The 26,940-nt window shown below is 42.5% G+C and overlaps 1 protein-coding gene across 3 annotated transcripts in view; it reads right to left on the reverse strand.

The window, feature by feature from the left end:
* The window catches only part of DCLK1 (doublecortin like kinase 1), a 323,007-nt gene that overhangs the window by 154,009 nt on the left and 142,058 nt on the right, over nucleotides 1-26,940 (reverse strand). For all 3 annotated transcript variants that reach the window (XM_082602552.1, XM_082602551.1, XM_082602550.1), the window contains exon 4: nucleotides 2,189-2,288. In XM_082602552.1, the coding sequence (XP_082458678.1) occupies nucleotides 2,189-2,288 (100 nt within the window). The remainder of the gene's footprint in view (nucleotides 1-2,188; nucleotides 2,289-26,940) is intronic.

Below are 26,940 nucleotides of genomic sequence, written 5' to 3' on the forward strand. Positions count from 1 at the left end.
AAATGAAGCCTCAACGTGCAAATACCATTTAGCAAGTACAAATAAGCTGGGCTAAATCATGCTCAGAGCACGCAAGGAAAGATTCAAATGTTAATACATTAGCACCAGAACATGCTGTACAAGCAACAGGGAAATTGCAGTTGTCAACGTGTGAATTTAGTCTCAGGGCAGGTTCATCCAAGGAAGTAAAAATCTCAATTTAGACTTCTTTCTATCCCCTCCCCCAATCCACGTGTTTCTCTGAGGATGGGGGAGGACACTGTTACTCAGAAATGTATTTCACACCAAGAAATGCTTAGGGTATATTCATCCTGGGAAAGGATGTGAAGTTCTCACTTTCTCACTAAAATAGTTTGAAGTGGTCCTTCAAATGGCCAAGCCATATGTGACGGTCAATATCCCTTGATGCGTGTGTGTGCGTGCACACGTGTGCATGTGTGTATATATATGCATCCCTATTAATAAGAAAGGTTTCTAAAGGGAGAGTACAAGGGATTTTTCTGTTGTACTTTTCAGAAAGCCTGCCTGCCCACCATCGCAGATGAACACGAATAGGCTGCGGCGTTGTGAGTTGAGAGCACGTTGTCAAGAGGGAAAGCCCAGCCCCAAGGCCACACCAAGCAAGGCAGGGTCGGGGGGAGAAGCCCCAAGTCCACCTGGGGGCTGGGTAGAGATGGAGGGCTAGGGAACCCCAGGCCAACTCTGCTGATCTGAAACTGAGCTGTATTCCTGTTCGAGTCTGACAGGCTGTTTTCCATATCAAAGCAACAAATGAAATTCTCATTTCAGAACGCATCTGGTCTCTCAGACCATTCTATCAGAAACAGCTATTTCCTTTAAATCGAAAGTCAAGGCAGTTTATTCTTCTCAAAACTGTGCCGCCGGCTCTTCTGCCTGACTCCTAACATTCGGTTGCTTTGCACAATGGCAAAGCTGTCTCATCCTGAAGAAGGCCCTCCCAGAGGACATTATATGTGTGATAGGTGTACATAAATCTGTGCCCCCAAGGATAGTCTATCAGAGATAAAGATGGAAGGCATTTAGAGAAAACTTATTTAGAGGGAAAGAGACACCAAACCACTCTTCCAGTTAAGCCCTTTCAACCAAAATGACTTAAATCTCTTCAAGGGATATATCGATATAAACTTTTATTGGGCATTTAAAGTTTTCATGATAAAGGGACAATCTCTCTTAGTCTCATCCCTCCCTATATACCCTAAGTCATGTTAAAATGACGAAATAATTGTAGTGTGTTTAAATGCATGTAACTCTACGTGATACGTAGATACTCCATGTGAATGTACATCAGCTGTATTGGAGCTCCAGTATTTCCCAGCCACTCACTCAAAAACTCATTGATTTACATGCATTCATCTAAGCAAGAAATTCACTATCACGTCAAAAAGTATTTCCAACTAGCAACAGTTTGAATTGTCAATAAATATATACTATGTCCCTAATTAAACCAGAAGTAATATGATCAAGGAAAGGTCTCTGTTCAGGACAATAATCTTCCCTGTGATGCTGTTAAGATTCTGAGATGATTTATGGTATCAAAAAACATCATCCTTGAAATTACAACCTTTCACATTCATTTGCTAAGATGCACCTTTCCCTCTTTATCAACTGTTCCTCCTCTAACAAATGTAAAAAAAAAAATCACATTCCATTTTCAATGGAAGGAAGCTTCCCTCCTCTCTTTTGATCCTTCATAGATTCTAATGACATACAAATTCTGAAGCATTTAAAGGAAAAGGACACACAACCATCTTTCTCAGTTAGGACCTGAAGGATAACGGAGGCCATGCGAAAGCTGAGTCTAGACATATACTCAATAATTTTATGTTACCCATCTTTCAACTACGCATTTTGACAAAAATATATAATTAAAAATGTAGAAATATGCACCATGATTTTTCTATAGAACATCAATGTAGTTATGAAATGGTTATAAATTAGCCACTGGTAATTTACCCTTTAAATGATTTAACCTTTCCAATGATCATTTCATCTGTTTTCTATATTAAAAAAAAATCAAAGAAATTCAAGATATGGAAAAGCCATGTTGGTTGAGGATCTGAAACTGATTTGGTAGCTTTTGAGTTGACATAATCTTGGCCTGGTGCAGCTCATTTTGGAAAGCTGCCTCAAATTTCCCCTGGTTTTGAACTTTTTTTTTTTTCCTTACCACTTTCATCTAGCAAGAAATCATCCTGGTAACGGAACTTCTCCGGTCCACATGCAATAAAAATGTCATCGTCACCAAAAAAGTCCTGAAGGCACATCACCTACAAGAGAAAAGCATGGCACTCAGCAAGGGGTCAGCAGAACAGCAATTACAACAATGCATCCCTGCAAGTGGACATCTGCATAAAGCCACTTCCCATCTAATGGAATCAACAGGGCAGCGTCTCCAGAGGAATTTCAAAAGAAGGTTTCAAGCATCTGTTACTAGTAAGAAACTTGTTCCGTTTCAGTGGTGCAGGAAGACGGGATAAGGAAAACAGAACCGGTAACTGTCACATTTATTACTTGATATATCAATAGGATATGAGGTAAGAACCCTTTATTTTCATAACAGAGAGGATGCAGCAACATGTGGAAAAGGAGCGCTCCTTCACTCTTCTGAATGTAACAGTCCTTGATAGCAATAAAAGTCAGCATCTGATTTTAGCAACAAATACATTTTCTAGTAACTGATGCCACAGTTGCCATACACACGATGATCCTTGGGGTAACAAATGGAGAAGAATAGTTATATCCTAACAAGAATAGAACAATCTACTTGAGACCCATTCTACCTCTAGCTAAAACAAAAATGGTACCCTTCATACAAGGAATAATAGAAACAGTCAGTTATTTCTGAGATTTAGATACAGAGGAACTGTATGCCCTGCACTCAAGCTAAGCTAAACTTTAACACTCCTGTGGGCTCCCCAGCTTGTAGTCACACAAAGGGAAAGTTTTTAAACAACTTTTTCATATTTATTCAATTTCTTCTCCAATACGAACTTTGAGAGCTAAATGCCGCTTTCCAAAGTAAACGTGGTCCAGATGAATAATTTCAAGCTTATTGCTCTCTGTCTGTGGATACGTGGACATGCAGTGTAATACTTTTTTTGTTCACAGTATGTATAATGCCAGCAGAAGGCACCGGAAACACTGCTGATTTCTATCTATTTTCAATTTTCTTTGCTTGGAGCAGATTGTAAAGCGGTCAGTTGAAGGCACCATTCAGAGCTGCATGAAATAGACTTTATTTATCTATTGCACTTTCCCTTGGATATTTAAGGACCAGAGACAAGCTTCCCTGTGTCTGGTATGTGAGATATTTTTGGTCTGTGTTTCCTACGAGCCCCTCCCTTATCTGTTGGTAGCTTCATCCACAGAGAACCTGTGGGGTTCTGTTCCTTGTCAGTTCCTGTAGCATGACCCTGACAAGTCAAAGATGCTGTAGGACTTCCAGAAATAAGTTGGGAGAACACTTTAGAGTCCCAAATGCAATGCTGTGGAGGCTTTAGATAGTTTTTCTCAAATAATTTCTCATTTCCAAATAATCGCTTGGCTGAGATTTTAGGAATGATATTCCTCTAACAATTTGATAGTAAGCATTAAGTATGAGTGAAGGACATTCATGGTTGTCAGTGCTTATTCTGTCTGCAAAAGCTTTGAAAACACAGGTGTCTTAAGGGGGACTTTGAAATCATCGAGGAAGAAGGACCCAAGGTCTTAAGACTCGTGTTAGAAGCTCTGTCTACTTGGGTTAAAAACAGGCTCATTGAATTCAGAACCCACTCTCCGTTTTACTCCTCTCATGACCTTGTTCATTTTTACCTTTATGACACAGCACTCCTCACCCCAGCTTTCTTTATCAGCGTGGGTATCATCCCAACCAACCCTACATAGGCCGTTGTCATTTTACGTGCAGAAGTCCACATTGTGCCGACTGTATGTCCATTAGCATACAGCACACATGCATACAAAAATGAGTAAGAATGGGAAACCGTGTCTTTTTTGGGCACAATGTGAATTAACCCTAAAAAAGCAGTATTTCCTAAAGTGAGAATGATCAATAGCATTTATGCCCAAAATGGTCCTATGACCAAAGAGATTTGGGAAATATTTAACCAGTATAAACAGGTTTCTTTATTTCTGGTCTTCTCAAAACCCTTAGTGTGCTAACGTACACTGCAACTCCAAGGAGGAGATGATAGAAGAACATAGTGTTTCCCAGACTTATTTGATTCTGGAACCCTTCTCACCCGCACTGGTATGAACTCCTGTTTGACAGGGTCCCTTTGGTACCATGCTGACAGCCATAAGTGAAAAGAACACACAGAGGAAATAAGAGTCACTTACCTACTCCTGAGCAGCCATGTTTCTCTAGCTGATAAATATCTATTGGCTAATTTTTAAATCATTCAAACATTTATGCTGGGCCTACTCTGTGCCAGGCTTTGCACCAAATTTTATCATGACAAAGCTCTGATGGATGAAAAGTACTGTTTTCCAAAAGAAACTGTCCTTTCTTTCCTCACAGTCCCATCATTTGCATTTTAGAGCATCAGATGGCCAACGAGAAGACATTCATCTACTGGTGCCTATTTTATGCCACTGCTAAGCAGACAAATAACTATCAAAACTACAGCGTGTTATAAGCAGGTTGCCAGCCAACTCCCATCCATCATAATCCCATGACCAGCCTCCCAGACTCAGACTCAGAGAACAGAACAGACAATGATGCAGCCTGGACGGTTTAGGTATAATTCTGTTGGCAAGTGGGAACTGAAAAAGGATGAACTTTTGATGTTGTTTCCAGCTCCAGGATTCCAAGAACGTAAAAGGAACGCAGTGATGATTAAGGAAAACGAACTGTCATCGCTCAGCACACAAAAAAAGGGAAAAGTCCTTTCAATGCCAAGCAACATGGATTCATTTACGTCTCAATTTTCAGTGACTAAAATCAAGAATTTGTTCAACTGTCAGAAACTGTGATGTTTTCTATGCTTTCTGCTCTGGCACCATTTAGCCACTTCCCTGCTCACAACCTCCCACCAGAGAAGGTGGGTACGGTCAGTAGATCAAATTCAAATTTATAAAACTGCTCCCTGTTAGAAGCCTCGGTAAAACAGTTGATAGCAGAGGCTTAGACACAAGGTTGCAATAAATATGGATTCAGGATCATCTATGCCCTTCAATTCTCCGTGCTCCCACTCTTTCTCACTGATATTGAGGTTAGCTGTAAATGTATTCCATCTAACAATAAAGAATAACAGAGGAAGATTTATAACCCTTGTCTCTAGGCCAATATACTTTGAGAACCTTCCTTTAGGCATTACCATACATTCTGACATCAAAGGATTAGAAAAGATAGAGAAATGTAAAACCAATGTTGTGCAAAATGATCTGACTTTATATATTTACACATTGCTATTCCTTTTTAAGTTTGAGGTTCTCAAAAGTCAGCGTGGTAACCAGCTTGGAGAAATAAGTTCCATTTATGGATTTAAAAAAAAACATGCTCCTTGCTACAACAAGATAGTGAGAGTTGACCTATTCTTTCATGAACTCTCTGGTTGGTAGGTATCAGCTGTTGGAATCATCCATCAGGATTAGATCCAGGGAAGATGCAAAGGCAGAGATAAGAAGTTTGAGAAAAGAAAGTCCAACCTGTTCCTGTTTAACCATCATTCTCTTGCCCCCAGAAGAGTCGGTACTGTCAGCATACACCCACCTCCACTGTCTCCATGGCCACAGATGCTGCCTCTGTACCGTCTCCCAAGCCCAGGCCTTTCCTGCCCCTCCTCTTCACCCCCATCACCACATCAGTCCAGAGCTTAGCCTCTCACCTGTGGACCTTAGCATTTCCCTCTCATGGTTTTTCTCACTCCCATCTGCTTTCTCTCCCACCGGTCCTATTTAATTCTCTTAATCTCCTTCTCCTCAGAAAACTTTCACCATCTCCCTCCATGGCTCAGAAAAGCATCAATGGCTTATCACCAAATTAAAGTTCATCTTTGAGCTTGGCATTCCAGACTCTTCAAAATGAGGTTCCAACCTATCTTTCAAGTCTATGGTAGGTTTACCCATGACATGGTGCCTGATACTTAATAAGCACTGGATGGGTGGATGGGTGGGTGGGTGGGTGGATGAATGGATGGATGGATGGGTGGGTGGATGGGTGGGTGGATGGTTGGATGGAGAGATAAATCTAAGTACTATGCTCCAACCTGGAACAACCAACTATGTTCCAGTTTATCTGCTTTACTTATTCTCCTTGGAAAAGGGCTTTTTCTTTCCTATGCGTGTGTGGCTTTGGTATGATTTTTTTCCCCATTAGGCATCCCCTCCTACTAACTCTCTGCCTATTCAAATCCCTCCTATGAGTCAAAGCTCAGTTGAAGATCCAAGCCTTACCTTCTCTATCCACTCCAATCCAGAGTGACTCGCCCCTGCTCTGAACACCTAATCTTCACTCAGTAACTGTTCACTGGGCACCTATTATTTGCCAGCCACCGTGCTAGGCCTTGAGAACATGACGGCCCTCATCCTTCCCCTATTCATTCCCAGCACACGTGTGCACAGACCGACACTCCTAACACACTGTGGTGAATTAGTAATTCAGCAGAGAGTAACCTGCAATACCTTCCAGTGGTTTGTCATGGGTCTGGAGGCAGGCGGCTGGGGTGCAGCTCGGGCTCTGCCATTACCACTGACTTGAGCAAGTCAGGAAACCCTGCTTCTAAAGATCCTAAACTTTGGGCAGAGGCAGTGCCTCCCTGAGTGCGATTCTGTGCCACAATGCAGAACATCTGCTCTGGCACCACTTCCCAGGAGCACAGCCCTGTCGTCAAAGCCCGGGTTCTGCATTAACCCAGCCCTGCCCCGCAGATGCTATTCTCTATGCCTCCTTATCATATTGGTGGTTGTAAGAATTCGACTGTGAATCTGAAGAGAATAAATCCTCAATAAATGTTAGCTATTTTTATTAGCTCAAATATAGTTTTCCTTCAAAATAAGTATAAATCAAATATATACCTAATATAAACAAATAAAACATTTTTTTAAAAACTTAGTATGTAACTCCTGGGCACAACGAACAGCCTTCTTCTCTAAGTAGATTTGGGTCAAATGTAGCATATGGGTGCCCCTTCTCACTTTGAGAATAGGGGTTCTACTGGTATAATTATCTTGGTGCAAAGCACACTTTGAATTAGTATCGGAATTGGTGCAAAGCTGGTAGAAGTTGCTAACAAGAAGTTGGGGGGCTTCCCTGGTGGCACACTGGTTGAGAGTCCGCCTGCCGATGCAGGGGACATGGGTTCGTGCCCCGGTCCGGGAAGATCCCACGTGCCGCGGAGGAGCTGGGCCCGTGAGCCATGGCCGCTGGGCCTGCGCGTCCGGAGCCTGTGCTCCGCAACGGGAGAGGCCACAACAGTGAGAGGCCCGCGTACCGCAAAAAAAAAAAAAAAAAAAAAAAAAAAAGAAGTTGGGTTCATGCCTCTGATTTCCATCCAGTTTCCACTGAAATGATGCTGTGACAGTCATCTGCAAATATGTTTACCTGCTTCCACACTTATATATATAGTTCTATGAACCATTATCTTAATCAGGGCCTATCGGCGTCTGTCACCAACTTTTAGTTTTGTGGAAACCGGAGATTTGTATTCCTCTGTGAAAAGCGTCCTTTGTTGAAATGTCCCTACACTAGGAAAGAAATTATAGATGTACTGTATACAATTCATAAAAGACGTAGTCAGTTTTATGGCACACAAGGCTTAATATTCCATCGATTAATTTTCAGTTCTTATCTAACACTTTGGTTACTATGTGAAAATCTAATCCCAAATATAAACATTCCATTTATAGCATCCGACTTTATCCCTGGTGGTGGTTAGCATGATACCATAACCACTGTATCTGAAAAAGCATGGATGATTATAATTTCCAGATGTGCTGGAAAAAGCCTTTGAATAAGGATCAGGATACAGAGGTTCTGAGCACAGATTTGCCATAGTCATTGATACACTTGGACCAGTTACTTAAATTCTCTTGCTTATCAGTTTCTGTAATGGTTCTGTTTTACCACAGTAATTATGTGACGAAGATATAAAGAAAAGATGAAAATTCTCTTTGGGGTGTGATACAGCAACAAGAATATTTCTATATATATTACTATGCTTAATCTTCACTATACATTATTACATTTAAGCCCCTCTACTATGAAGGAGACAGACTATTAAACAATAGTTAGATGCTACTATTTTCCCTACCTTAAGATTTAAAAAAACTTAGCCAGATTAAACAGAAGATCAATAGGAATTTGAAACCAGGTCAGTTAGAATTCAAATGCAGGCTCTTAACTACCAAGTTTCAGGAAAACAAGTCTATTCAAATTCACAGAAACATGTACCCTTCCATTTTGTATTATAAATTTCAGTTGATAAAACCATTTAGTTATCCCATATATTGTACATTAATAGCTTATAATAAGAAGTGTCTAATAAAAATTATTAAAGCAAGTTTGAATTATTTCTTTGACTCAAGGAAAACATTATTCAGTTTTCTGACATTCTTTATGTGAAATCTGAATGCATATCTTTCCCATTAACTTGTCTTTATGCACTCTCGTCCCAGGGGACCAAGCTGCTTACATGGAGGGCGGGGGGGGGGGGGAATCACAGCAGACAAATATGGACTTCCTCTGCTCTGAGCTTCCGGTATGAGTTGCTCTGCAAGGGCAGAGATTCAAACAAAGGCAATAAAAGCGTCTGCTATTTACACATTTCCAAAGCAGGACTGTGGAATCCATTCCCCCTCAATGGAATGAGATCTCCATGGTGACGCTGACATCAGGGAACAGGGCGAGCGTCTCAGCAGCGCCTGTATGATGAGATTTTCTTTACAAGAGTGACCTCTACCAACGAAATTAGGGATATCTCTGCAGCCATGGCCTCATAGGTTTGAAGCCACACCAGCTACTGGGTCTTTATCAGGTGTCTCCTGGTATGTTAGAGACGCTAAAATATTTCACTGTCACCTATTTAATGTATTTTAAGTGAAATTACACACCACCACAAAAAATAAAAGCCAAGAAATTCAGTCCATTTATTGGAATCATTGAGTATCCCTATCCTTTCTGTTTCAATTTTCTTTTTTAAAAAAAGGATATAATACTAATTATAATAATTTCTTCTTGATACCAGTTAAAGAGGGTAGCTTTAAAGGTTCTGTTGTCTACATTTTGATGAGATAATCTTTACCAAAAAGGAATACTTAGACCTTTGAAAAAATGTCCAGTCACCTGTGTATCTAAGGCACCAGAATCAACAAACTCCTTTCTACACAACTCGTAATATGACCATTATAACTAGCTCTCAGTTAAAACCTGGCACACATAGGCCCCCTCCTCCTGTCAAAACTTAGTTTTGAGAAGATTTCTCTTCCAATTTCATTCCATACTTGGCTTCATTTCTTAACTCTTAGCATTGAACGTTGTTATGACACATGATATTATAAGTCAACCAGTGTGAATTTTCCTCTTCTATAATCATGTAATTCCATACATTTCTGGTTCTAAAATATGTCTACAATTAGTTTATAGCCAAATATTAGGAATATGTTATGTTATTGTCACAAAAATACATTCTCCACTGTTCCTTTATCACTTTTTCATTTCTTTGATGACAAACTTATGCAAATGGTAGTTTATCTTACAATTGCTCTTCTAGCTAGAAATTCTAGTGGGAAGCTGCTGCATAGCACAGGGAGATCAGCTCGATGCTTTGTGACGACCTAGAGGGGTGGGATAGGGAGGGTGGGAGGGAGACGCAGGAGGGAGGGGATATGGGGATATATGTATACGTAGAGCTGATTCACTTTGTTATAAAGCAGAAACTAACACAACATTGTAAAGAAAGTATGCTCCAGTAAAGACGAAAAAGAAGAAATTTCTAATAAAGAAAAATATTTTCAAGAAACTCTGGTTCTTCCCCAGAAAAAGATATAACCAGTAAGAAAAGCAATACATTATTCTAATAATAGTAAAATAATAGTAACAGAGAGAAGAAAAGAAAGATCCTCAAACTGCTTTTTACAAGTTTGAAGCTCTAGGATCTTTTTTTGCAAAAGTGGATAATATTGTTGAAATTCAGAAGTGGCTAGGAGCTAACAATGGAATAACATGCTGATGCTTAAAAGAAATGGAAAAAAGAAACGTTCTCTTTTGAAATACAAGCAATTTAATTTGCTGGGTCAACCAGAAAAAAAAAAATCCAAACAATTATGGAACAGAAGTACATCTATTCCTTGAGTGTGTTCTCAGCCGCTGGCTCACACGGACATCAGCTAGGGAAGACCGCCGTGGAGCATCCTCTCTGATGGAGCAATGCGCTCTTCGTACGGGGTCACCATCCTTCATGGGACAGCAACCTATTCTACATGATTTATCTTTCATTACTTATCGTATTTTTTAAATACTAACATCTCTTTTTCTTCTTCTTTTTTTTTTTTTTTTTTTGGAGTAAAGTGACCCTCTAGTACCAAATACTGACAGGGGGCATTGGCTCTGCCACCTAACAGGTATGTGACCTTGGGCAGCCATTAAACGTCCTCAGCCTCAGTTTCTGCATCTGTAAAATGGGACTTACTGTGCAGAGTTCCTTGAGGATTCAACGAATGAAGGTAGTTAAAGCCCTCGGTAACTACTGGCCCACAGGGAAGCCACAGGGGGACGGGCAGCTGCTGCCATTAGTGCTGGCCCTGGTCAGGCATGGTAGGTCTCTGAGCCAGGCATCATGCTGGGGGGTCTGGGGCTACCATCTGAGAATGGAATACTAAAACCTTTGAACATCTGGGAAAGAGGAGTGTAGAGAACAGAGCTGACCTCAGAGGCCTCCAATTCTGCCCTCTTGACAAGTTAATGTAACCCCAATCCCACTGCTGTGTTTGCTTCCTCCTGAGACTTCCCTCCTGTTGGCTACGACATCCTTAAAATAGCTTACTCTAAGGGCTTCCCTGGTGGCACGGTGGTTAAGAATCCGCCTGCCAATGCAGGGGACACGGGCTGGAGCCCTAGTCTGGGAAGATCCCACATGCCGTGGAGCAACTAAGCCTGTGTGCCACAACTACTGAGCCTGCGAGCCACAACTACTGAGCCTGCATGCCACAACTACCGAAGCCTGCGTGCCTAGAGCCCAGGCTCTGCAACAAGAGAAGCCACCGCAATGAGAAGCTCGCGCACCACAATGAAGAGTAGCCCCTGCTCGCCACAACTAGAGAAAGCCCACGCACAGCAGTGAAGACCCGACGCAGCAATCAATCAATCAATCAATCAATAAAATCTATTAAAAAGAAATAGCTTACTCTACCTGCCACTCTTCACTTAAGGAGTTAAACCACAGTGCAAAACATGGCAACTGTCACACAGTCCTCTCTTTAAAGAGGGCACAAATAATCTCTGATCTGAGCTCAGAAGCAAATGCACACCACTTACCTCAAGATGGATGCTACAGTCTGAATGTGTCCCCCCAAATCTATATGCTGAAATCCTAGCCCCCAATGTGATGGTATTGGAAAGTAGGGCCTCTGGGAGGTGATTAGGTCATGGGATTAGGGTCCTTATAAAAGAAGCCTGAGGGGGTTCCTTAGCCCCTTCTGCCAGGTGAGTTTACAGCAAAAAGACAGCCATCTAGGAAGCAGGCTCTTACCAGACACTCAATCTTGGATTTCTCAGCCTCTAGGACTGTGAGAAATAAATTTCTGTTGTTTACGACCCACCCAGACTACAGTACTTCTTTTGTTTGTATTTTATTTATTTATTTATATATTTATTTTATTTATTTGGCTGTGTTGGGTCTTCGTTGATGCGTGTGGGCTTTCTCTAGTTGTGGTGAGCGGGGCCTACTCTTGGTTGCGGTGGCTTCTCTGGTTGTGGAGCACGGGCTCTAGGCACGTGGGCTTGAATAGTTGTGGCTCGAGGACTCTAGAGCGCACGGGCTTAGTTGCTCCGCGGCATGTGGGATCTTCCTGGACCAGGGCTCGAACCCGTGTCCCCTGCATTGGCAGGTGGACTCTTAACCACTGTACCACCAGGGAAGTTCTACAGTATTGTGTTACAGCAGCCCTAACGGACTAAGGCAATGGATGTTCAAGCTGAGGGCTGCCACGCCCAAGAACTGGGTTATTTGACAAGCCTAATTCAAGTCATTCTTTTCAGGGCTAGAAAAAGAGTTAAACTTACATGCTGTTGCTGAGAGGATCTTCTAAAAGATCCATGTAAATAGGTAGTGGAGATTGTGGCTCAGTTTCTAACTAGGCAGAAACATTATACTATGATCACTGGAAAAAAAGACATAAAACTATTACAAGACACATGAAGCCAACGAATACAGAGCTTTTCAGAGCAGATGAGGAAAAGCAATCCCCAAGGGGAAAATGTGGCACCCAGAGTTAATACTGGGCTGTCTGCTTAACATTTGAACAGAGGTACGGGGCATAACGGTAGCTTCAAACAAGTCAGAGAAATACTTCAAGCTCTCACTGCCAATGCCGAGAGGTGCTCCGGCCGCCCTCGGTGAAAGTCACAACACAGCCTGGGCCTGGCAGAGAACACAGATGAGGGAGGCGGACCAGGCACACATCAGTGGTGACTGTAGCAAAAAGGATAATAAATGCCACCTCTAACGCCAGCAGCGCCAAGCACTGTGTCACCCTGCAGTACTTTATGACTTCATATTTAAATAAGAATTGTTGTCAAATTTAATATCCCCCAACTTAAAAATATATATATATATCTGCAACACCACATAAACAAATCCATACAAAAGGTTCTTCTGGGCTGCATTCAGTCCATGCAACTTTTGATCTAGAAACATCCATATAAAGCTCCTTGAAAATAATTACACCTTCCAAAAAGATTTACGCAAGTGTATTCTTTCATGCGTGTTTATTCCATTTGCTTGTGTTTGTGGCAGAGCAGGGTCACCGTTTGTCAATGTCAAGAGGAAGGACGAAAAAGTGATGCTCTGAGATGCTTCCACTAAATGTTCGTCAGCCTGGGAAACACCCTGAACAGGATAGGTGTGGGGTCAATTAAACTTAGGACACTGAAAAGCTGGCTTAAGGTGCTCTGCGACGGGGTTCCTGGAGTGCAGGTGAATTAGGAAGCGTGGATCACCAAGGTTGGGCTTCAAACGCAGCCCACAAAACCTGTGCAAGGCAGCACTCTCAGATATGGTTTCCCGGATCAGGAGTTAAAGATGTACTTAAAGCATTTAGCTCTCTTGCAATTTTATTGACTCTTATCTCTACATGCACATGACCAGTGAATCAGTGCATGACTTATTTCCCCCTTGATGTTTCAGGAGCCCAAGACCAGTGCAAAGGCCTATGATGCGCCAGGCCCCAAAGAGAGACTTAACTAACATTACGTTGATTCCTCACAAATACCCTTTGGTAAAACCCGATTTTTAAAAAAGGTTTACAAGAAAATCACAATCCAAAGAATTGGTATCTATTTGAGGGATAAAAATATAAAGACAAACACTCTGCTTTTCATGTTCTTGTGCACTGGCTTGTCACTTGAGGTTACAGGCAAAAAATGATATTCCCAAACCCATGGAAGCATGCTTCTTCCAGGAAAATTTGTAAATTGCTTGACATTAAAGTATGGAGTTGGTTGTTTTCAATCTTTCTATTTCTGTTTCTAATCTACTTGTCTGACTTTACAGCTTGACATTAAAAGGGACTTTTTTTTAATAAAGCAGAAGCTAACACACCACTGTAAAGCAATTATACTCCAATAAAGATGTTTTTAAAAAAGGGATTTTTAAATACAATCCAAATTAGTCTTCTCAAGTAAATGACGTTTCTCAAATGATGACATTCCCATAAATCTGAGATCTCCAAAATGATTGTTACCACCATCACCACTGCCCCCATGACCATCAACACCATGGCCACCATCACCACTGGTATCACCATCATCACCATCAACACCTCCGCAACGGGAGCGCTCCTAAAACATTGGATTTTTTAAATGAGCTGAGGATACAGCCTTTTGTCTCCTGTGTGTTATATGTAACATATTGGTCAGTGTTCTGGCTGGTGGATGCTTAACCACTTCTAGTTGAGCAGTAGTATTCAGTCCAAATGCAACCGAAAATTACATTCTAAAATTATTATATGAAAAAATCACTTTTATTGTACCCCAACTCAAACGTTTGCAGCTAAGACAAACATTTCTATAGCATCAAAAATATTATTGGAGAAAAAAATACTTATTCTTCCAAAAATGTATTTGAGAATAGGTTTTTTAAATTGCTAATGAAAACATTCTCTAGAATTGTTTGGAGTTGTTTGAATGATAATACTGTTTTGCATAATTGTATTGAGATCTAAGCAAAACTGACAAAAGGCTAAAAGACATGGCAATAGTAAGATAAAAAATTTTATGAAGTCCAAAATGAAGGCTTGGTTTCAAAACATTGTTTTTGTTTTTGTTTTTTTGCGGTACGTGGGCCTCTCACCACTGCGGCCCCTCCCGTTGCGGAGCACAGGCTCCGGACGCGCAGGCTCAGCGGCCATGGCTCACGGGCCCAGCCGCTCCGCGGCATGTGGGATCCTCCCGGACCGGGGCACGAACCCGTGTCCCCTGCATCGGCAGGCGGACTCTCAACCACTGCGCCACCAGGGAAGCCCCCAAAACATCGTTTTTATAAATAAATGCTGATATGGGTATACAATGATGAACATATACTTGCAGATGTTCCTTATTCAATGGCCTTTTAAAAAATTATATATGGTGACCAAAACACTCAAGGCCAATATTTCTTCTTTGTCTTCATCCTATAGTATGTATATTAGAGTTTCTATAATCCTTTTTATCTACATACAGAGTTTGGTAAATAACATGGGGCTGGTTGCCACTTCCCCACAATGCGTGAGCTGTAGGTGTAAAGCATCACGACTTCAAATGCTTACAGAGGCCTGGAGGGTAACACAAACAGTGAAGTGGGCCAAGCATCATAAAACCCAGCCCAAATGGGGTGGAAAATGGCAGTTAACACAGGCAGACAACAGGAAGTTGGTGGGGCTCTAATAAACCGAAACCCTCCCCTCACCTAAAAGGGTCACCTCCTCAACACCTGTCCCGCAGGAAGGTTAGCCCAGTGTTGCTAGATTCACTGATTTCCTAAGAGAAAGTGAAATCAGGTTTTTATTTGAAAGTCCGCTATTCTTAGAAGTTGGCAATTCATTTTTTTTTAATAAAAAAAACATTGTGCATTCCAAATAAAACACACCGGTATCCTGAATTCAACCCATGGGCAGGCAGTTTCCAATCTCTGGGGGAGAATTCCATACTAAGTGGTCATTAGCCATGGTTCATGTGCATAAGGCCAGTCCCCGTGGCTGTACCTAAGGTCCAAAGGAGGCCCCCAGGCCTCCTGATACACTCCAACTCTAGCAATCTCCAAAGGCAGAGTAGCCTGCAGTCAAGACCCACCGCTTCTGGAAATGGGAGTCCATGAACAATCAATACAGTTGATGCCTGTATGTGTCTGTGTGTGTGGGCGTGAGCGTCCTCCTGTGCTTACTCTGGTGCGCTGGGAAAAGGGTGGATTCCTCAACTGAGATTATTTTTTGAGTCCTTCTTCTCTTGCCCATCCCTGACCATGACTCTCTTTTCTCCCTTCCTGGGAGAAAAGAGGGGAGAAACCGATGACATGGAGAATCTATAACAGGAAATTTCAGACCAAATATTACCAGCTCAGTAGAGATGGAACAAAATTAAACCCCTTTGATAAAGGCCAGAAGCACACTCTGCCTCTCTTTCCCACCCCTTAAGTCATCCCCTGGTTATAAGGGCTAATCATGGTTTGAAAAGCTGCCAGTTTCACCTTCCAAGGGAAAGGTCTCTCTTGAAAAATAAAAATCAATCATACACAGTATTTTTTTCTGGTCACATCTGCTCTGCCCAAATGTGAAAATCACCAGGGCCATTAAAAACTATTACAAATGTTAGCTCTAGTTGGAAGGAAACAGAGTAAATAAAACTCAGCCATCTGGGGAAATAGATTTGGGGCCTAAGACATCAAAGTGAGAGGATAAAAATCAAAGCTTTTCATAAATCATTTCTAATGGTTGATTTTTATTTATTAGGTATTTCACTAGTGAGAAGTTGACATGATTCTTCTTTCTTTCAGAAACTAGTCTTATGGTATTGATGGCCTTCTGTCGTGATTAGCTCTGAAGGTCCCTAATGGCACATAAAGGGTCAGTGCATTTATCTAGGGAACATCTAGCAAGGACCGGGAGATACTCTCAATGTTTGGGTGAGGACACGTTTATGTTTCCACATGTTTATGGTCTAATTTTCATTTCATGAAACACCAATACAGGACAGCATATAACTGTAGCTTTGGATGGCTGTCGTAGCTTTGAAAAGCTTTGAAAAGCAGCTCTGGAGTCTGAGCACATCTGATTTAAAACTCAATTCCATTCATTACTAGCTGGGTGACTTGGGCCGATTACTCAACATTTAGAAATCTCCTTTTCTTCATAGAGAGAATGAAAATACTATTGCATCCACCTCCCAAGATGGTAGAAAGAATTTGATAAGATAATGTATGGACATGTGTCAGGCACAGAACAAGTGTTTAGCAAAAGGCAAATAATTGTATGCAGCCCTGGTAAAGCATAAACTTCCAAGATTACTCTCAGAAAAGATCATGCCAACGATCATGGCATAGAAGGCAAAATAAATCAGCAGTTTCCAGTTTGTCTTTCCCTTGTACTGTTTTCATACTGAAAATTATTCCATCTAATGGCTGTCAGGCTTCAGGCAACTGTAAGGCATTAGAACTGCAATCAACGCTAACCAAAGTACATGAAAATAACATTTACTTTCCGTCTGTATATTATCCAGTTTTCTTTCACATGTGAAGAATACAGTGCAGTAACTATATAAGCTATCTCCTTACAGCCCCTGAAAATCACATTCTTTTGAAATACCTGACAAGTAGACGAGTGAACATTCTCCCCATGCTGAAACATTTGTCCATGCCAGTCATAACTTCCTTGATGTTAAAAGAAATGAAATGGAAGCATGAACTGCCACAGTGAGCAGCCATTTAAAGCTTTAAAACCATAGAAAAGGCATAACCAACCATTCACCGTAAATCTCAACATTGAGGTTCTCTCCTTGTCTGTCATTTAGACAACCTCAAGTTTCAATATTCAGTCTCTGCCTCTAACATTCAGTCTCATCAGATATAAATACGGTTAGAACTACCAGACACAACAGCCATGCTTATAAAACGTATCTGAATAAAACCACTATGATAATTCAATTTCTAAAGTAACTGAGCCACAAACTTCTTTCTGCATTATTTGTAGTGTTATACTGCCTTTCAGTGTTCAAACACGTGAACGGTTAACCACATTTTTTAAACTCAAGAAGTGTCTTTGTATAGACATTTACAGGGAACAAACAGTGATTTTTTGCAGTCTCTCAGTGAAGGCTGGGACTATGGCTTCAACTTTGCCCCACAAAATTCATACACTGAAATACTAATTCCCAGAGTATGACCTTGCTTGGAAACAGGGTGACTGCGGATGCAATTAGTTAAGATGAGGTCATGTTAGAGTAGAATGGGCCCCTAATGCAGTACGATGGTTGGCCTTATAAGAAGGGGAAATGTGGACACAGACACGCACAGGAAGAACGGCATGTGAAGATGATGGCGAAGGTCAGGGTGATCTGCTATAAGATAAGGAAGGCCAAAAATTGCCGGCAAACCACCAGAAGCGTAGGAGAGAGACAAGGGACAGATTCTCCTTCACAGACCCCAGAAAGAACCAACCCTGCTGACACCTTCAACTGAGACTTCTGGCCTCCAGAACTGTGAAGCAACACACTTCTGCTGTTTACACTCCCCAGTCATGATACTTTGTTACTGCAGCTCTGGCAAACCAGTACAGGTGTATATCTTTCATGCATACAAAAATAGAGAATAACATACAAATATTCCACAGAACACAGTAATCTCACTTTAAAAGTAGAAGGAGGAAGGCTTGAAATATACCAGATTACTGTTAAACTTAAACCTGGAGGGTTTTTTTTTTCGTAGCATCAGCTGTTAGTGGCTTCATTTTTCCATTAACTTTGAGTTCTAGAGGGATTTTTTATAAATTTATTTATTTATTTTTGGCTGCGTTGGGCCTTCGTTGTTGCGTGCGGGATTTCTCTAGTTGCGGTGAGCGGGGGCTACTCTTCGTCATGGTGTGCGGGCTTCTCATTGCAGTGGCTTCTCTTGCTGTGGAGCACAGGCTCTAGGTGCGAGGGCTTCGGTATTTGTGGCACGTGGGCTCACTAGTTGTGGCGCACGGGCTATAGGGCATGTGGGCTTCAGTAGTTGTGGCTTGTGGGCTCTAGAGCACAGGCTCAGTAGCTGTGGCACACGGGCTTAGTTGCTCCACAGCATGTGGGATCTTCTTGGAACAGGGCTCAAACCTGTGTCCCTTGCATTGTCAGGTGGATTCTTAACCACTGCGCCACTAGGGAAGTCCCTCTAGAGGGTTTTAGACAGAAACTCTGAAGTCTAGGACATTCTATTTCAACATCATAGATGTTGTGCTAATCTGATAAAGGGCAACACGTGATTTTTACTCATTTCTCATTTATGCCAGTCATCACCTATGCCACAATGACCAATTCTTGATTGTATGACAGTTGTTTGTACAGATCCTGGATTAGCCAGGCTCTCTTATTTTCTCCTTGTCCTTGCAGCTTTGTTTGTTATTACTCAGTTGTATTACATTATATATGCAGGATAGAGTATTAAGAACAGGAAACCCTTTCTGGGACACCTCCTTGACTTCTTAGATAGAAACCGGGAGAGATGAGTCAAGACAAGGCCTCGGGAACAAGTGGGTTCTGGACAGAACCCTGGCCATGATGAATCAGTAAAACTGGATTCTTCTAATGTTGACTGGAAATCGCTCTCAATGGGATCCTAACATCTCTGAGTGCCAACTGTGTCTTCTCTAAAATGAGCAGTTATACTAAATGAGCCGAGGCAGTGCCTCTTGTGGCTCTTTTGCTCCATGATTTACAAAGGAACACGTGCAACAGACAAACTAAGGAGGCAAATGTTTCCTGCAAGCCTCCTAGGCCTGAGGTCGTAAAGTAAGAGGCACCTTTATCACCATAGCGAGGGGCTTCCATAGTCAGAAGAGTGGGGAACAGATATAATTAATTCTACAAATTATTAGATGCTCTTATTGGATGTTTGGTAGGATAGGACACCATGTTTTTGCCATGTTTTGTCAATGTGAAGACTGAGATGGTTGAGAATTGATTTTATGCTGACAGGATAGAGGTTATTACTAAATTTTTGGTATGTGCTAATCAATGATAACATTAAAACTGTGTCTAGAACCATGAAATAGTTCAGTTATTACTGCAGTATTATAACAAGTTGGGAAAAACCATTTATTTTAAGACAGAAAAAGACTTCTAGAACCAGGACATAGTAGTTAAATTGTTTCCTGTTGTATTATAAAGTTAAACTTGGGGAAAACCATCTTTTTTGAGATTAAAAATACTTCTTAAAATGTAGTAAAATCCTCTTATATTAAATGATAACAAGATAATTGGGAATAATCAGGAATTATTATGGCTCCTTTTCTATGCAGAACTTCTGGAAACGAATTAAATTTAGAAGATAAGGTGTATAAAATTGCAGAATTAAAGCCATTCAAAAGTAATGTGGCATGAAGTGCCAGGTTTTGAGAATTTATAATATAGGGTTGTGAGAGGAAACAAAAAAAGAAAAAAGAAAAGAAAATTTTCACCAACAATGAAACTATAAGAATTCCAGGAGCAAACATTTTGTAGGGACTTCCCTGGTGGTGCAGTGGTTAAAAATCTGCCCGCCAATGCAGGGGACACAGGTTTAAGCCCTGGTCCAGGAAGATCCCACATGCTGCGGAGCAACTAAGCCCATGTGCCACAACTACTGAGCCTGCGCTCTAGAGCCCATGAGCCACAACTACTGAGCCCGCACACCTAGATCCCGCGCTCCGCAACAAGAGAAGCCACAGCAATAGGAAGCCCGTGTGCCGCAACGAAGAGTAGCCCCCGCTCGCTGCAACTAGAGAAAGCCCGCGAGAAGCAACAAAGACCCAACGCAGCCAAAAATAAATAAATAAATAAAATAAAAAGATGAGTAACCTCTATTAAGAAAAAAAACAACAACACATTTTGTAAGAGGAAATGAATGTGTAAACTGTACGAATGCATGACTTAAGAATTCACAGACAGTGCCAGGGTTTTAAAGCCCTCCATCATCCTCTCCTATTTGGCAGGCTCACTTTGCTCCCTAAATCTCTGCCTTCTTGAAGCCATTAAATGTAACCAGCCAAATTACTCTAAGGCAGGTGGCCAGAAATACTTACTTTCATCTTTCACATTCAAATCTTCATGAGTAACTTGATAGAACATACTTTTAAATTTGCTTGCATCTGAGTTTTTCTACACATATGAAAACCTCAGCATCAAAATAAACATTCCCGGGGACTTCCCTGGTGGTCCAGTGGTTAAGACTCTGCCTTTCCAATGCAGGAGGCATGGGTTCAATCCCTGGTTGGGGAACTAAGATCCCACATGCTGCATGGCGTGGCCAAAAAATAAATTAATTAAAAATGAGTTTAAAAAACCAGCTGGATATTAAAAACACTGAAAAAAATAATAAACATTCCTGGAAGCTCTGACTTCCGCGAGGTTCATAAACTGAGACTCATGGGTCAAATCTGGCCCTGCTGCCTGGTTTTGCACAGCCCGTGAGCTAAGAATGGCTTTTCTATTTGAAAATGAGTTTAGAAAAATCAGGAGCATAACATTCTGTGTCAGGTGAAACTGATATGAAATTCAGCTTTCAGTGTCCGTGAATCAAGTTTCACTGGAACACAGCCATGCTCACACGTTTCGGGGATTGTCTATGGTGTCATTAGCGCTACAGTGGCAGAGAGAGTAGGGTCCACAATGCCTAAAGTATGTTCTCTCTCTGACCCTTTTCAGAAAAAGCTCGCCCATCTCTGATTTAAGTCCTAACTTAAGTTGCTTGGACATGAAATCAGTACGTTCCTTTACATCACGCAGTAGAAGACGCAGTTCCTGGGTCACCAGTGCAGTGTGTTAACCCTTCAAAACCTACTAGAGTCTCCTGAACACAGGACAGGTACTTCACAAATGTGTTGTTAATGATGCTAATAATTTTTCAAAATAAATACACACAACTGTCTCTCCACAAGCATTACAGGAATATTCCTGTGCATGCCAATAGCTCACTACTCTGTTCAGACCAATGGTCCAGACTAGGCAAGCAATGACCAACTGTCTCCATATGACCAGTCCATCCAAAGGCCCAGCGCCACCCATTCTATGCTCTGACTCCAACTCAACTGAATTCACACCAGCGTCAGGAGCTTCTGTACTGGGTACCCAGAGCCCTCATTCCATGTGATACTGATACGCTCTTTTTTAGCCAAATTTCACTCATTTGGTTGTAAGTGATGTTTCCACATTTAAAAATATTTTTAAAGGGATCTCACTTTGCCTTCCAATGCAGGGGGTGAAGGTTCGAGCCCTGGTCGGGGAGCTAAGATCCCACGTGCCTCGTGGCCACAAAACCCAAACATTAAAAAAAAACCAGAAGCACTATTGTAACTAATTCAATAAAGACTTTAAAAATGGTCCACATCAAAAAAAATCTTTAGGGCCTCCCTGGTGGCGCGGTGGTTGAGAGTCCGCCTGCCGATGCAGGGGACGCGGGTTCATGCCCCGGTCCAGGAAGATCCCACATGCCGCGGAGCGGCTGGGCCCGAGAGCCATGGCCGCTGGGCCTGTGCGTCTGGAGCCTGTGCTCCGCAACGGGAGAGGCCACAACAGTGAGAGGCCCGCATACTGCAAAAAGAAAAAAAAAAAAAAATCTTTAAAAATAAAATAAAATAAAATAAAGGGATCTCAGTTTACCCACTGCTGTGCAAAGCACAGAAAGAGAGAAATTCTGCTCAGTAAAACCTAGAAACGTCCTACCATGAAGGAAAGTTCATTTGAAAGCAACTAAGGGCTAGTTAAGAAACCAACTGCTCTCTTTTTCCAAGACTGACTAGAAGCCACTGAGAATCAACCCACACTTAGTCCTCAAAGTAAGAGGACAGTTTAAAAATGAATATAAGAACTTTCTGAAAATACAATTCATTACAAAACTGAAATTGGTTCATACTCACTAGGGTGGCTATTATTTAAAGAAACGACAACAGAAAATAACAAGCGTTGGTAAAGATGTAGGGAGGTTGGACGCCTTCTGCATCACTGGTGGAATATAAAACAGTGCAGTCATTGTGGGAAACAGTTTGGCAGTTCCTCAAAAAATTAAACATAGAATTACCATATGATCCAGCAATTCTACTTCTGGGTATACACTCAAAAGAAGTGAAAGTGAGGGTTTGAAAAGGTATTTGCACACCCATGTTCACAGCAGCATTATTCACAGTAGCCAAAGGGTAGACTCGACCCAAGTGTCAGTCAAAGAATGGATGAACGAACGTGGTCAAGACATACAATGGAATAGTATTCAGCCTTAAGGAAGGAAATTCTGACGTGTGCTACAGCATGGATGAACCATGAAGACATTATGCTAAGTGAAAGAAGCCAGTTACGAAAGAACAAGTATTGCATGATTCCACTTTTATGAGGTACCTAGAAGAGTCAAATTTTTAGACATGGAAAATAGAATGGTGTTGCCAGGGGATCGGGGAGGGGGAAAAAGAGAGCTATTGTTTAATGGGTACAGAGTTTCAGCTGGAAAAGTTCTGAAGTTGGATGCACAAGAATGTGAAAGTATTTAATGCCACTGAACGGTAAACTTAAAAATGGTTAAGATAGTAAATTTTATGTTATTTATATTTTACAATTAAAAAAAACTAAAATTGGCCTCCAGGAAAGCACTGGTACACCCACCTGTCAGACGAAATAGTGGTTGAGTCCAGCGGCAATATATACATAAGGAAAAAGTTTCATTGATTCATTTATGCATTGAGAAAAAAAAATTGGAAAATTACGTTTGTTCAGATGGCGTATGTCCTAGAGTGACCTACTTGCCCCAGTTTGCCCTGGAAAGCAGCAGGTTACAGGTCTAAGCACTGAAAGTCCCCTACCCCAGGAAACCCTCAAGACCCAGGCAAACCTAGATGGTCCGTCACCAGCAAGTGAATTTTAAAATAAGCATAATTAATAAAATGCTTATAACAACTGTTGGGCTTTCCTCCCCTGAAGGTCTTGAGAAAAGGAAGGAAAGGAAGCATCGCCAGGTGGGCATCAGTGGGCTTTCCTTTAATTGCCGCAACCTCTAAGGCAGGTGTCAGCATCTGCTCATTAGAGAAAGAGACACAGAGTGTCTGCTGAGTCACACACTGATAAAGGGCAGAGCTGGGACCCAGAGGAGAGTGGGGACGAGGCTGGGAAGAGATGAAGAAGGGGGAGAGGTGGGGAGAGAGAGGAAAGACTGAGCAGGAGTGGAGGGGGGGGAGGGGAGGGGGGAGAGAGACCCCGGGGTGGGAGGGGCAAGCGCAGAGAGAAAACACGGAGTGTGATCTCTGTGACTACTTCCCACACCAGTCCCAGGATGCCTACACCCCACCACAGCCAGGTTCTGAGGGACTTCTCTGTGGCTTTATCTGCTCCCTGTGGCTTGAGCTGGTGTGTGCAGGTTCCTGCTCGGGACACCCCGAGATACTGGACAAGTTGGTGGGTCCCAGGCGTGCCGTGGTGACCTTCAGCAGAGGCGCAGCCCTGCTCACCTCGAATGTTCGTGCAGGCGTCAGGGTCACCTCAAAGCCCCTTGGACTCCAGGTCTGTGAGTACATCACAAGCACCGATCCTGCTCTTGGGACAGGAAGTAGTCCTGGATGACCGGAGGGCAGAGGCCCAAAGAATCTCCCACGTTTCCTGGAACTGGGAGGGGGGCTGGTTAGAGATTTTTGACCTTTGCACCTGATACAGCAAGTCCTTTGTAGGCTTCTGCCAGCCCCTGGATGTCCCTTCCTCACCTCCAGGGCCTGTCCGCCCAGCACCCCTCCCACTGATGGCCTGGCCATGTGATGTCCCCAGGGCTCCCCTTGGGCATGGCTCAGTCACCAAAGGAGGGAGGAAAGGTGACTGGGGGCATCCACCCTCAACCTGATGCTCCTGCCCCCCAGGCCCCTCAGGTGTTAGCATCTTGTGGAGAGGACGGTTACTAAGCTAAGCACATATTTCACTGTGAAAGTTTCCCAGGCCACAAGGTGACGCGGGGAGCTCTGGCTGTCCTCCAGTCCACTCCAGACCAGCTCCCCGGGGCCACGAACCTGGACCGCTTCTTCCTGCCACAGATTCTCTAACATGCGTATCGCGTTTTCTGGACCCCTGGACGACATCCACTTCCTGTGCCCTGTGCTACCAAGTCACCTGTCGGGTGGGGCCCGGGGACGGGCGGGTCGACCAGGTGTGTGTGTGTTGGGGGCGTGTCTTAGGCATAAGGGACACCAACCACTGCTCTGAGGTCAGGTCCTTTTTTTACACGCAGGTCACAGAAGAGACTCCAGAAGGGAAAGCCACCGGCCCTGGGGTGGGCTCGGGGTCTTCTTCTCAGCATGATGTATAAAGTGGACGCCGGCCGGAAACTGCTAGAATATTGGACGTAGGTTTTGGACCCACTTGGAGACAACTTCTTCGTGCCTCCACACGCTCCCTCTCTCTGCACTCACTACTCACTATTTTCGCTCTCTCTCTCTCACACCGCCCCCCCATATATAAGTGTTTTGTGTTTTTTTGCCTGTTTGTTTGTTTTTGGCTGCACTGCATGGCTTGCGGGATCTTAGTTCCCTGGACTAGGGATCGAACCCGTGCGCCCTACAGTGGAAGCACGGAGTCCTAACCACTGGACCGCCAGGGAATTCCCTAATTGTTCTGTTTCATTTTTAGCCAGGCTGTATTCCAGTCCTGTCATCAGAGACACATACAACATAAAATTCAGTGTACACAATCTTGAATCTGTAATCTATACTTTTACTTCAAAATCATTAACATATATGAATAATAGTCTAAGTAGTTTTCTCAATTATGATCTCTAATAAACAGAACTAGAAGTCTATGTACCCACAGAGCCTGTGTCTTGGAAACCACACACCCTCTGGTCCAGGCCTGGGGCTAAGTGGCAACTTGGTTTACACCTCTCCATGTTCTCATGAGAAACAGTTGTCTTACATGAAAAAATAAGTATGAAAAATACAGAAAACAGATGCTTACACGGATTTGAATTATATATAACTGGAACAAATACTAAACCACATGAAATGTGGATGATAACAGAACATGTAAGGTCTGGGCAATAAAACTCCAAGGTAAAAACTCAATAATCTAAAATCTTGACCTCAAAAGCAACCAGAACAAGAGTCAAAGCTAAGCAGTGAGTCCAAAAAAAAGAAAAGAAAAGAAAAGAAAAGTGTTGTTAAGGTTTTGTGTGTTTTTCAAAAAATACAGTTGTGGGGAATGAAACATTTTCATTTAAATCTCAAAATTAAGAGCATCCTTTCTTTTCAGCCATCAGGCAAGACATTTGATGAACACCTCTCACAGTTCCCATAGTGGTGCCCCTGCTGGTCTGGAAGGGGTCAGTTTCAAGGGCAAGAAGTGGAGACACAGCTCGATAGAGCAGAAGCCCAGGAGTCCGGGGGGACCTGGGGCCCCGAGCCTGCCGCAAGAGTTCCTTCATCCACCACCTCCTCCAGCAGAATCTCCCTTTGCTTCCCTTTCCTGAACCAGATGAGGATGCTCCTGATGGCAACGACTAGTTTCTACAGTGCTCAGGGATATTTTACTTCTCCTGTTTCTATAAGGATTATAGTTTTGGAGCCAATAGTCAGGACACATAATCTGAGTGTCTGAAGTCATGAGTCCATTGGTGTGTGTAGTGGGTTGAATGGTGGCCCCCAAAGAGGTATGTCCAAAACCTAACCCCAGGTACTGTGAATGTGACACTGTTTTTAAAAAGTTAAGGGTCTTAAGATCATCCTGGATTAACTGGGATTATCCACCCTAAATCCAGTGACAGGTGTCCTTACAGGAGACAGAAGAGGAAAAGAGAGGAGAAGTCCACATGAAGACAGAGGTAGAGATTGGAGTGATGAGGGCACAAGCCAAGGAATGCCTGGAAGCATCAGAAGCTGGAAGGGGCAAGAAAACTCTCTTCTAGAGCCTTTGGAGAACATGGCTCTACCAACACCTTGATTTCTGACTTCTGGCCTCCAGAATCTGTAGAAGAATAAATTCATGCTGTTTTAAGCCAAGTTTGTGGCACTTTATTGCAGCAGCCCTAGGTAACCAATACATCATGCTCACCAGACACTGCACGTCTCCTCACCTGCTCCCTCTTTGCTGCAAAAGTGCTTGTCTCCACCGAACACACACTCACTCCATTGTGAAATGAGCAAAACTGACAGTGACTTAGCTGTTTAATTCTCTCACCATCTAAAGCCCCCTTCCTCCTTTCCTGCAGGAGACCAATCCCCCCCCTTTTTTTTTAAAGATGCTTATTAGTGTTCCTAGGTTTTACTAACCTTCTAGGCATTAAAAAAATTTCACCCATGGCCCCAGCCAGAAACTAGTTGTTGAGGACAATATCAGATTAAAATAACCCACTCTCCCACATTTGACACCATTCACTTTGCTTTGATGAACCAGGCCTCTAATAGTATCTGCATTTTATTTTTAAAGGTAAGATTTTCCTAGACAATCCTACTTCTAATATTCTGCCAAAAAAAAAAGTTAATTTCATAGATATTTTGGCCAGGGGAGAATTAGCAGAGTAGGAAAGCAGGAAGAGTAGCCTCATTTCA

This window comes from Mesoplodon mirus (genome assembly GCF_964341445.2).
Source record: "Mesoplodon mirus genome assembly, chromosome: 17".
Classification (NCBI taxonomy): domain Eukaryota; kingdom Metazoa; phylum Chordata; class Mammalia; order Artiodactyla; family Ziphiidae; genus Mesoplodon; species Mesoplodon mirus.